Here is a 12,262-nt window from a genome sequence, read left to right as displayed (position 1 = left end):
TAAACTTGTGAGACTGATAACTGGACAAAAATTTTAATCTTGAACATATTATGATTCAGAATTCCAATAGAATAATAATATGGCATGCTAAAGAACCAGACTGATACAAAAGGAATACAATGCCATGATCTAACCTAACATAGACATCCGGTAGTACAGCCAGGTTTGGTGCATCTTGGGCACAGGCGTACCTCTGTACATCTTGGACAGGATAAGATACAGCCACAGGAGTACTTAGGGCAGGAGAGGCTTGGAAGGACACAGCATGGTCTGGAGAAAGGAAACCCCCAACCACAACATTGTAGTTTGGAGCAGGGGAATCCCCAGCTACAACATTGTGGTTTGAAGCATGAAACACCCTGATTGCAGCAACACAAACTGAAGCAGGAAAGCTCCAAGCAATTGCAACGCGGCCTGTAGCAGGAAACATGGTGAAGATCCAAACACTTCATGGTGAAAAATGTGAGATTATATTAGCAGTGCAGAAATACGGTGTAAATTAAGAAATCTAAAGTTTCAGCGGCAAACCTGGTATTTTTGAACCATATCTTCATAGGAAGTAGGCAAAATGATAGGAGCACCATGGATGTTGAAAGGAATATTTTGCTTAGATAGCATCTCTCCAGGCTTTGGATTCCTTTAGGCAAAATGCCTAATTTGGAAAGAAATGTAGATTTCATTAACTGGCTTGAGATAATTAAATGTACATGCACTGCAGCAAAGAACAGGCAAGAAATGACTACTAAGTTAAGAAAGAACAGACGTGGCACTAGGCATCATTTAAACCATACACAATGTTTAAATATCTTTTAAGCTTTAGGAGTTGCAGAGCTAATGCATCAGGGCAATCAGCCTGAAAAGCAAACAAGATGTCAAAAACCACTAGAAAACCATATATGTAAATTAATTTATTTACTTGTTTCTCTTCTAGAGAACTCTCTGATGGAATGGCTGACGCCCTTTTATGAACTCCAGCACCTTGCTCCAAGCTGCTTGAGTGTGAGTATTTTGGATTTGAATATGATGAACCATTACTTTTAATTGGTGGAGGGAGAGCAGTCATTTCTGGTGTTCCTCTTCGTTTACTGGGGAACAAAAAGAAAATAACTTGAACAACAGAAACATTGTTTAATCAGAATCATGAATCAGAAACATCATCCTAATACCCCAAAAGTTGAAGGTCTATTATTGCTTTATATTGTGATGGGATTTCCATCAATGATGCAAGCGCGAACTCTGTCTCCTTTCTGCTGTTGGCAATATTTCTAGACATGATCTCTGTAAAGTTCACCAACTGCATAAAACCAAATCATAAAATGACCACTCTTCATATGCATAATTAACAGTAAATAATTAACAGTAAATATATGATTAAAAAACAAATAAAAAGGCTTTACTATCTCAAATTAGTGCTATTTTATTGCATAAAATAAAAATCTACGGATAGGGAAAATAACAACGAAAAATTAAAAAGAGAAGCATCTTAAATAGCTGACCTGTCCATTTGCTATTATAAGAAGAACATGATATTGGCCACCACTATTATCTACAATGCCGATGGCTGTTTCAATTATTGGTGCAAAGGATGTTGGTCCTGTCAAGAAGGTCCAGAGTCATGACCAAATAGGAACTTCACAATGATCTATATGAGGTTGACAAAAAAATAGCATGTAAGTAAGAGCATCGTACAGACCAGCTAATCGAAGATGTGGAACTAATTCTTTATATCTTTGTAGTGCTTCCTCAAAGCCATTACATGGTCGGTTCTCTGGATAAAAACTGAATACCTCCTGATCATGTGTGGATGCTGCAATATAGAAACAATAACAAGAATCCCCAGACAGTTTTAGAAAGGTAACCTTGAAATTTGTAGCAAAATTAAGTAGACCTTTTTCTACAAGCTAGAGCGACACTAACCATCTCCGAATCCAAAGCAAGGAATAAGATTATCCTCATCAAAAGCAGATAGAGTTCTTCCAATAATTGATAATGCCTGCTCATATGGGTTTGGAGTATGCCCAATGTCATGCAAACATCGGCGGTTGAAAGAAACTCTGCCTGGTAACAGTGTGGGATTCACGAATGAGGATTTTAAAAGTTTCTAAGGCTAAACTTTACACAACCTTTTCTAAGATATGAATACCTAGCAGAAATACTGAGGTGGAAGTAATCAGCATTACTTATAATTCTCTTTCTGTTTTACATTCTCTCCCATATATTATCCAAAAATCTAGAGCATGCAACAGGAATAGTCCATTCACGTACTAGTTCAAACAAGCATTATATAGATATTTAACTAGTGGAAAAAATCAGCTAATGCCACAGATAAAGTAGGATCCTAGACCTAATATAAAAATCTGTTGGTTGCTTCAGAAAGTTTGATTCTGGCAGTTTGATATAGCCTTTTCATATGCAGCATTTTCTTCTTGCAGAGTGGCAGCTCTTAATTGTGCCTACGGAAAATCTCAATGTTAAATTAGGTACATAAAACAAGAAGGTATGGGGGAAAAAAGAAACCAAAGTTATGCTCACGACAAGTTCTAGGCAATCGGTCCGGATGCAAACTATAGCAACAAAAACGAACACGCAACGCAGAATAAGAAGCCGTAATCAAAATGAATGAAACCTGAATAAATGCAAAAGATTGATATGGCAGAACAATTGCTGATTTTATTTCCCGCATAATATTCAGATTGGTCTTTCCTTTTCACTTAAAGAATAATCTTTTTGAAGCGTTCTTGAGAATTCTTTGAATAACATAATTTTATCAACTAATCACTCACACACACAGAGAGGGAGAGAGAGATCTGATGTTGTCCGATCCAATGCCCCAAAACCCAAATAAAGAAATTTAACGAAAGAAAGGCGTACATAGATTTCACGAGATCCCTACAAATGCAACAGAGTATACACGAAATTGAAAAGGGGGGATGGAATTAAATGGAATTTTGTATGGTATATAAATTGATTTGGGGAATGGACGGAGGAGGGATCAGACATACTTGTTCTCGGGTGGCGGAGTGGGAGTTGAGTTGGAGGGCGAGGGCGACGTTGGAGGTGAGGGTGTGAGCGTGGAGGTGGGGGAGGCGCTGAGAGATGTGTGCGGGAGGTATCCGGAGCCGTAGATCCTGGATCGAGCGCCTCAGGGAGGCCGCCTTCTGGTCCAGCTCCAGCGCGTACTGCTGCTGCTCCGGCGTGAACACCACAGGCAGCCGCTCCTCCTCCTCCTCCTCCCCGCCTGCCCGCTCCCTCCCACCACGTCCGCCGCCCACCTGCAATAAAATGCCGGAGAGGAGGAAGGAGGAGCGGAGCTTGCCGTCGGACGTCGCTCGACGCCAGAGAGCACAGGGGTCGGCCGCTCGTCGTCGGAGAGGAGGGAGGAGGAGAAGACCTTTCCGTCGGACGTCGCTCGGCGCCGGAGAGGACAAGGGTGGGCAGTTCGTCACCGGAGAGGAGGAAGGAGGAGAGAAGCTGAGGCTTGAGATCGGGATGCAGAATGAGGAGGGGAACGGGCCGCTTGTTTTTTGTTGTGAATTTGAGTTCTGACGACGCGTATATGCGTCGTCTTATGCCACAATCTACCACGACGCTAATTAGCGTCGTCTATGCCCGACGCTTTTAGAAAGCGTCGACATATGTTGGGGCTGGACCGAAAATCGCCGATGCTTGTAAAAAGCGTCGGCAAAAAAGGGTCGGTAAAACCCCATTTTCTTGTAGTGTCACCAGCAACAGCAAGTCGGGGTCGGGGAGCAGCGCCGCAACAAGTCGGGGTCGGAAGTCACCGGGTCGGGGAAGGTCTGGGAGGTCACCAGCGGGCAGCAACGGGGGTTTGGAGGGCGAGAGGGGTTTGGACTTTAGAGGGGTTTGGAGCGCGAGAGGGGTTTGGACTTTGGAGGGAGGCAGGGGTGAAGGGGGGTTTGAAGGGTGTGGGGGGTTTGGAAATTGGAGGGGGGGTTTCGGAGGGTGGTGCTGTCTGTGGAGTCAGGGACTGAGACGGCAGTGGACGGTGGTGAAAGGAGGAGGCAGAGGGGTTTCAGCCTTCAAGCCTTCGAATCTTCGATTCGAACCACCGAAGAGCAGAGCTAGGTGGAGCCGGGCGGGATTGGGGGAGAGCGCCGCCGTCGGGGAAGGGGATCGGGATTCGGGGGAGAGCGCTACCGTCGGGGAAGGGCTGGGAGAGACAGAGAGTGGGAGTGGCCAGTGGGAGACTAGGGCATCAGGCTGTTTGCCTCTTTCCTTTGGTTTCGTTTGGGCATTTGAGGGTTGAGGCTTTGAGCCGAGCGTGGGACTGGGCCTGGGCGTGGGCCCGCCGGCTGGGCCTGGGAGTCTCACACAGCCACACTCTCACTACTCACTAGAGCTCGTTTGGGCTCGTGAGTTGCTCGGGCTCGAGCCCGGGCTCGAGCTCGAGTGTAAACGAGCCTCATGTTGGGCTCGGGCTCGGGCTCGTTTCATTAACGAGTCGAGCCCGAGCCGGGCTTTTACCGAGCCGAGCCCGAGCAGCTCGGCTCATTAACAGGCCTACCTTTGACTGTCGAGGGCCAGCTATCAAAACATGGCACGGTGGCGTTGTAATGTACAGCCACGTACGAAGGCGTGCGTACACACATGGGTGCAGTTGTTGGCGAGGCTGAACCCGTCGAAAGGTCGCATCATGCTTTTGGCGAGGTCGGCTAGACGGATGCTGAGGGCACCTCGGCTCCCTGAATTTCGAGGTGTGCTCGGTAGAGCGCCCTGAGCTCGAGGGTCGGAGCGTACTACTGAAGTGGGCGCCCTGAGCTCGGTCGGAGCTGGTCGGCGAGTATTGGAGACGCCCGAACTTGGTCGGACGAATCAGCAAATATCTGAGGCCGATGGAGCTTTTGGCGGAGTTCGAGGCCGAGCTGATTTTGAGCCGGTCCGAGGGTTCAATCGGTCGGTGTTGGCGTTTATTGGGCCAAAACTAGACGGCCTTTTAGTTGTGGGCTGGACGATCCATTTCGCCCCTCATCACCACCAATCTGAGGTATGGTACCAATCTCCAATTGCCAACTGAGCGGTGATCTTTAATGGATGATCGATACCAGTACTCGTGCAAGAAAATTTTAGGGCACTCACTCTTGAATCCTGCAAGGGTGAAAGAATATATGTTGTCAAAGATTGGCATGGCATGCCGGACAATTCCCCAAATTATATATCATTTTGTCTAGTAAACTTTATATGTGGATTATCCATGTAGATTATTAAGCTTGGATCACCCTCTTTTCTGCTGCATGCTATTATGTTCCTAGATATTAAACTCACATTAAGAGTTGGAAAATAAGCATGGAGTGTGTTACGGGGGAACTTAGCCACCATGCCCCACGTGACCGGCACGCGCGCCCAGGAAGACTACGGCTGCACCTTGATCCAGCAATCCGACCTCGGGTCGGATATCTTCGGCTCCGCAGCCCGACCCCGAGTCGGCTGCCCCTTGGTCCAGCAATCCGACCCCGGGCCGGATATCTTCGGCTCCGCAGCCCGACCCCGGGTCGGCTGCCCCTTGATCCAGCAATCCGACCTCGGGTCGGATATCTTCGGCTCCGCAGCCCGACCCCGAGTCGGGTGCCCCTTGATCCAGCAATCCGACCTCGGGTCGGATATCTTCGGCTCCGCAGCCCGACCCCGGGTCGGCTGCCCCTTGATCCAGCAATCCGACCTCGGGTCGGATATCTTCGGCTCCGCAGCCCGACCCCGAGTCGGGTGCCCCTTGATCCAGCAATCCGACCCCAAGTCGGCAATCTCTTGACAACAACAGACTGTTTCCCTGAGGCACGCCGCGGCCCCCTGCTCCACTACTCCCTGTAACGGCCGTATCCGGCGCTGCCCCACGATCCCCTGTAACAGCCGTACAAAGCGGAGCTCCACTACGCCCTGCCATGGCCGTACCCGGCGCTGCCCCACGATATCAGTAACGACCATATCAGTGGCAACCCCATATCAGTGGCAACCCCATCGTGCCACACGATGACCAATCCCCAGAAAAACCCCCCAGCCTGATATATATGCGGCTGGGGGGGAAGGGGAGGGTAAGAAAGATTTTCCAGAGTATCATCTTACCTGCTACCTCTCCTTCTCCTTCTCCTTCGATCTCCCCTGACTTGATCGTCGGAGGGCCCCCACTACCCTGGAGGTGGTGCGAGGCTTGCTTGCAGGTTTTCCGACGGAGGACGGAGCGCAACCAAAGCAATTCAAAGGGAACCCCGTTCACACCGCTGTGCCAATCGTTCTCGGTTTGGACCCCCAGCAATAGTTGGCGCTAGAAGGAGGGCACCGGATCTCAGAGCGATCGTAATGGCACGGCGAGGTGGTCGTGGAGCTTCCAATGCTCCCGGTCGCGGGGCCTCTCGCGCCTCTGGCCGGGAGGCCGCTGCATCTCCAACACACTCTCAGCAACACTCCACCGCCCCACCGCCCATTCAGACGGTCGAAGCCGCCCAGTTCGACCAGCTAACCCAGCAGGTTCGCACCCTCGCGGAGGCGGTGCAGAATCTGCAGGGTGCGATGTCCCGGGCGCCGCAGCGGGCTCAGGAGCCGCCGCTGCCTGAGCGTTCGCCTGTCCTCCTCAACCCGCGCTCCTTCCTCTCCAATGGGGAGGAGCGCCGGCGCGAGGAGGATTCTCGAGCACGCTCCATTCTGCCGGGACCTTCTCACCGGAGCTGCGCGGGGTCAAGAGGCGGGCCCGGGCGCGTTCCCAGACCCCCCAGTCCTCGAGGAACCCGCGCTCCAGTCGGTCCCCCTCTCGCCGCTCCTTGTCTCCCACCCACCGGTCGCGCTCCCTGGACCGGCGGGTGGACGATCTCCACCGACAACTCCAGGTCCTGAAGGGCCATTCCAAAGATCCCTTCGCCGACTTAGAGATCTCCTCCCAGCCGGCGCTTGCCTCGAGGATCCTGCGGACCCCGAATCCGCCGGGGTTCAAAATGCCGGCGATCGAGCCCTATGACGGGGCGGCGGACCCGCGGGATCACGTCGAGAGTTTCAGGACCCTCATGCTCCTCTACGGAGCATCAGATCCCCTTCTCTGCAAGGCTTTCCCGGCAACCCTCCGTGGCCCGGCGAGGGCGTGGTTCGCCGGGATGGAGGCTGACTCAATCCGGTCCTTCGACCAGTTCACCCGCCTCTTCATCACTCATTTCGCCGTCAGTAGCCGGCGGCGACTGGTCTCCGACTCCCTCTTTGATGTCCGGCAAAACGAGGGAGAAAGCTTGCGGGATTATCTTACCCGCTTCAACAGGGCTACGCTGGAGGTCCGGAACCTGAGTCAGGAGGTAGCTCTTTCAGCCCTGAAGCGTGGCTTCTGGAAGGGCAGACTCACCTTCTCCCTGGACAAACGCCTGCCGCGGAGCTTCCCAGAGCTGTTGTCCCGGGCGAACCAGTATGCGGACGCCGAGGAGGCGGCCGCCCACCGGAGCAAGGAGGCCGTCGAGATCCCTCCAAAGCTTGGGAAGAAAAGGCGGAAAGAGGCACGCCAGAGGAGGAGCCCGACGCCCCAGCGTCGGCGCAGAAGCCCGTCGCCGGCTGTAATAACCTCAAAATTTTTTTCTATATAAAAAGGGATAGAATAGTCCTTTAAAATTGATATAAGGGGTAAAATTGGAAGGAATCAAAAGATAATGGCATAGTTGTAGATATGTTGAAGTGTTAGGGGCAAAATGGGAATTTAATAATATTAAACAAAGGTGAATAGTGCTTTGATGTGATTTAAATGGGGTGGTTGGTGGCTCACGGGAATGAAGCAGAGAGAAGAAAGGGAGGGGTTCTCAGGCGACAGAGAGGAAGAAAAAGAAGAAGGGGAAAGGAAAGGAAGAAAGGAAGAGGAAGAAGAAGAAGAAAAAGAAAGGGAAAGAAATCCCGGGTGCACTTCCAGCTAAAGGAAAAAAATGTAGATCTCCTTTCCCTCTACGCAAGGACCTCGATTTCCAAAAAAAGAAAAAGGTAAATATCCGTCCCTACCTAGTCTTTTGATGATATTAGGCTATACAAAGGGTGGATGTAGTCTAAAGGGGTCAGATAAGGGTTGTAGAGGTGGTTAAAAGAGAAAGAATCGGATTTCGACAAATTTTTCCGGCACTACGGAAAAACTGTGTCGAAGTCCCAACTTTGGTGAATTATTTAGGGGCTCAAACGGCCTCCGATGATGATGCATGTTATCTCTTTGGAATCCTCTATGAGTGTAGAATGTTAGGTAAAAATTTCATCAAATTTGGAGTCCTGAAAGTGGATCAAAACCGGGATGAAGTAACCCACTGTCAGTTCGGGTTACTGTTCATCCGGGTGGAAAATAGGGGATTTCATGCTATAATAGAGTATGAAGCCTAGATCAAGCTAAAAGGGACCTTGTACTCATGCAAAGGAGTCCCTAATACACATAAATGGTGAGTTAATTAATTAAAAAGAAAAAGAAGAAAGAAAAGAAAAGATTTAGGGAACAGGGGAGTTGAATCAATTAAAGTTCCCTATGTTATAATTGGCACGTAGATTATAGCCCTTGATACAAGACTAAATGTATTGTAAATGCATGTCACAGTTGGGCAAGAAGCTAGGAAACAAAAGGAAGAAGTTCCCCACTGCCTGCTGTAGATTTTTGGAGGCGTATCAGGGCTGTGCCGGATTGACAGGTGAGTGGGAGTCATGTACTTTGCACTATGAGCATCCTTAATTCATTTTCATGAATGTCGCCAAGTGTGAATTGATTCCACTTGAGCATATTGATTGATATTGTAGTAGATTCCTCTATAATCTTGATTCTCCATGCTTGATTATTCTGTACATGCATTTGAGGGAACATTGAGAGGAATTACGAGGGGTTGATGAGTAATCAAATTGATTCCGAATTGTGAAATGATTTCTTTTGTAAATTGATTTCATTTCCTCCATTTTAAAGACTTGTGAGTCGTAGCTTGATTATACTCTTTTATGAGTAATTAAATTGGTTCCAAATTGTGAAATAACTTCTTTTGTAAATTGATTTCATTTCCTCCATTTCAAAGATTTGTAGAGCCTTCTTAGTGGTATATTGAGTTGTATTGCACTTCCTTGACCCTCACTCATAACCCTGATGTTAGTTTATGATTGGGTCATGATCGAGTGAGTGGTAGTCTTGATCATACTCCTTTTTAGTAGAGTATTGGGAGGGTGCATTATGGCATTTATGCATGGCTTGGCAGTATCTGCAGGACACCTATAGTCGATGGGGTTGAACATCGGCCTTTGTGCACATAGTAGCCTTCTGGGTGGGCGGAACCCAGTCCCTTCTTAGGGGGGACACGGCCCTAGGCGTAGGATCGGCCGGTCCTACGACTTATATTCTGCTTGCCGCCGGGCATAGTAAGACCCCGCGAGGTGCAGTATGGCTTTCCGCGGATGTAGAATTTCTGCGAGGTGCCGTTTAGTATATAGATGTGAGAGGGATTTCTGTCCTGGATACTGGCCAGCATTTACATTATCAGTATGGTGTCTTATTCTGCATATGCATGTGACCGTGAGGAGTTGTTGCTGGTTCGCCTGGGGCGTAAAACCCACCTTCCGACAGCTGTCTAGCATTTATATTATCGATATGGTGTCTTATCCTGCATATGCATGTGACAGTAGGGAGTTGTTGCTGGTTCGTCTGGGCGTAAAACCCACCTCCCAACAGCTGTCTAGTGATGATTTACATATTGGTGTGGTGTCATATTCGATGTATTTATATGGCAGTAGGGAGTTGTTGCTGGTTCGCCTGGGGCGTAAAACCCACCTCCCGATAGCTGTCTTGTTGATGATTCAGCCTATTGACACCTGATTTATATGATTTAGTACTATGACCTATTGAGCATATTCATGGGTAGCATATATGATTACTTGATTATTCCATATGTGCTCCAGATGTGTTGATTGGGATTGTGATGATTCACTTTATATTCTCTATATTGAGTTCATGTTCATCTTGTTATTGATCTTGAGATTTTTCATCTCGAGCTATGATTATATTCTGTCTCATGTGCATAGTACTCTCTACTCCACTCACTGAGTATTTATATACTCACTCCCCATTTTGGTGTTTTTGATTGCAGGGCAGGTATTGTATAGAGAAGAGCAGGGTTAGAGATTGCCTGCTAGCTGTGCCGCTCCATAGTATAGTATAGTATAATGTAGATAGAGGTTTATACCTTTTGGTGTATTATAAACCTTCTATTGTATATAGTGCATAGTTACAGTCATAGATCCTGTTGTGGATATGGGTTTGACCATGGATGGATTGGGAAGCAGGTATATATATATGTGTGCAGATCAGTTGTGTGCCTGTGATAATGTATTGCTATATATTGTCCAAGTTTATTATGTGACAGATTATGTGATTGCTGCTCTGACAGGTAGTGTGTTGTATGTATTGAGATAATCCTGACAGGTCACTATAGGAAAAGTGATCATTTTGTGCATGTATCATGCCAAATTTTTCAAGATCTATTGATGATTGATAGGTAGTAAGGTTCTACGCGGTGGCTGGTGGCCTTATGCCTACCCGCACCCTAGGACCGTCGCGGCAGCCCGCCGGAAATGGGGCGGGGGTCGTGACAAAGCTTGGTATCAGAGCAAAGGTTAAACAAGAGTCCTGTCAGAGCAATAGGGTGAGTTAGGATTAAGTATAGGATTATACTATGGAGCATAGGATTTTTCTGTATATTAATTTATGAGTCATTTACAATTCAGTAAAATATATTATGGCTCTGTGTAACGACTGTCCTCTCTTTTTGACTCTTTTAGAGACATATAAAGAATACTTCCAAGGAGAATGGAGCCAGATATAGCATTGGATGCGGGTTCCGCACATGTCGAGCCCCAAAGAGAAAAATTTCCTCCTGCTGATAGACGGAGGGTTGATGATCAAGGAGAGGTAGGAAGTAGAGATGCATTAATGGAACAGTTACTGGCAGAGAATCAGGCTCTGAGAGAGCAGATTGCTCGGGGGAAATCTCCTGCCCCGTCAGTAGTATCCATCCCACCTCCTGTAGTTGTGCCAAGAAGTTTGGCCAGGCGGGCTCTAGATGATGAGGGGATTACTGTACAGGAATTTCTGAGGCTCAGAACCCCAGAGTTTAAGGGGGAAGAAGGTGAAGATCCTCAGAGATTCCTGGAGGAGACTGAAAAGATGATACGGAGACTGCCCTGTTCTGATGCAAGGGCAATAGAACTTGTAGGGCTCACAATGAAAGAAGATGCCTGGGGCTGGTACCAGAGGCACGTGGAGGACAGATTGTACAGTAGGAATCCTCCAACCTGGGAAGAGTTCAGGCAAGCAGTGATGGATGAGTTTTTGTCTCCGGCTGAGAGGCAGAATCGGGCTCTTCAGTTTGAGAGGCTGAAGCAGATGCCCGGAATGAGCGTATCTGAGTACGCTCGTGAGTTCACTAGATTGGGGAAGTATGCTTCTTACATCATCCCCACTGAAGCTGCCAGGATAGAAAGATTCAGGCGGGGTCTGATTTCCCCGCTTTATAATGCAGTACTGGCAGTAGAGGTCCCCACCTTGTCTAGGCTGATTGATTAGGCAAAACAGTGGGAGATCAGAAACAAAGAGGAAAGGGCTGAAAGAGAACAGAGGAAAATGAGTAAGGGGAAAGGGCAAAGCAGCCGAGGTAGATCTGAGGGAGCAAGTCTCCCGGAGGGCCCGACAGAGCAGTCTGTACGCTCAGCTCCACCTGCCCCACGTAAGAGGAAGTGGAGGAGAAGAGGTCAGTCACAGGATGCTTCTTTACCATTAGCACCTCGTCCTCCGGTCACTATGGCCAGAACTGAATCTAAGTTCCAATCATGGCCAATGTGTGGCATATGTGGGAAGCAGCACCCTGGCAGATGCAGAATGGGTCAGGGAGTGTGCTACAGATGTGGACAGCCGGGTCATTTTGTCAGAGAATGCCCGCAGGGTGCCACCCAGCAGTTTGTGCCTTTAACATCCTACCCTTCTGTGCAGATGGACAGGCCTAGTAGTAGGGGGCCTGTAGGCAGAGGCAGAGGTCAGACACCAACGTCACAGCAGAGTGTTGGACCATCTCAGCTGTTAGCTCCAGCAGGCAGAGGGCAAGGAAGGGTGTTCACGGTAAATCCACAGGAGGCACAGGCATCAAATGCAGCTGTGACAGGTATGCTCCTCATTGATAAGATTAAAGCTAGAGTGTTATTTGATTCTGGAGCTACCCATTCATTTGTGTCCCCTTATTTTGCTAAAAAGTTAGCTAAGGATAAGATATTGATGCATATTCCC

At 48.4% G+C, this 12,262-nt stretch overlaps 1 protein-coding gene across 1 annotated transcript; it reads right to left on the bottom strand.

The window, feature by feature from the left end:
- Positions 1-2,192, bottom strand: LOC113461962 (E3 ubiquitin-protein ligase RGLG2-like). The gene is made up of 7 exons (XM_089925248.1): positions 2,144-2,192; positions 1,918-2,058; positions 1,694-1,807; positions 1,497-1,594; positions 1,167-1,294; positions 917-1,085; positions 1-712 (listed from the first exon to the last, which is right to left on the bottom strand). The coding sequence occupies exons 1-7, from the start codon at positions 2,175-2,177 to the stop codon at positions 698-700; spliced, it is 699 nt and encodes a 232-aa protein (XP_089781374.1). The 5' UTR covers positions 2,178-2,192; the 3' UTR covers positions 1-697.
- Between the last annotated feature and the right edge of the window lie 10,070 nt (positions 2,193-12,262).

Source organism: Phoenix dactylifera, chromosome 9 (assembly GCF_051530095.1).
Source record: "Phoenix dactylifera cultivar Ajwa chromosome 9, Ajwa_hap1_PhDact_Kaust_v1.1, whole genome shotgun sequence".
NCBI lineage: Eukaryota > Viridiplantae > Streptophyta > Magnoliopsida > Arecales > Arecaceae > Phoenix > Phoenix dactylifera.
Note: the sequence above shows the minus strand (reverse complement) of the source record. Positions and strands in the feature narration are given on the sequence as shown.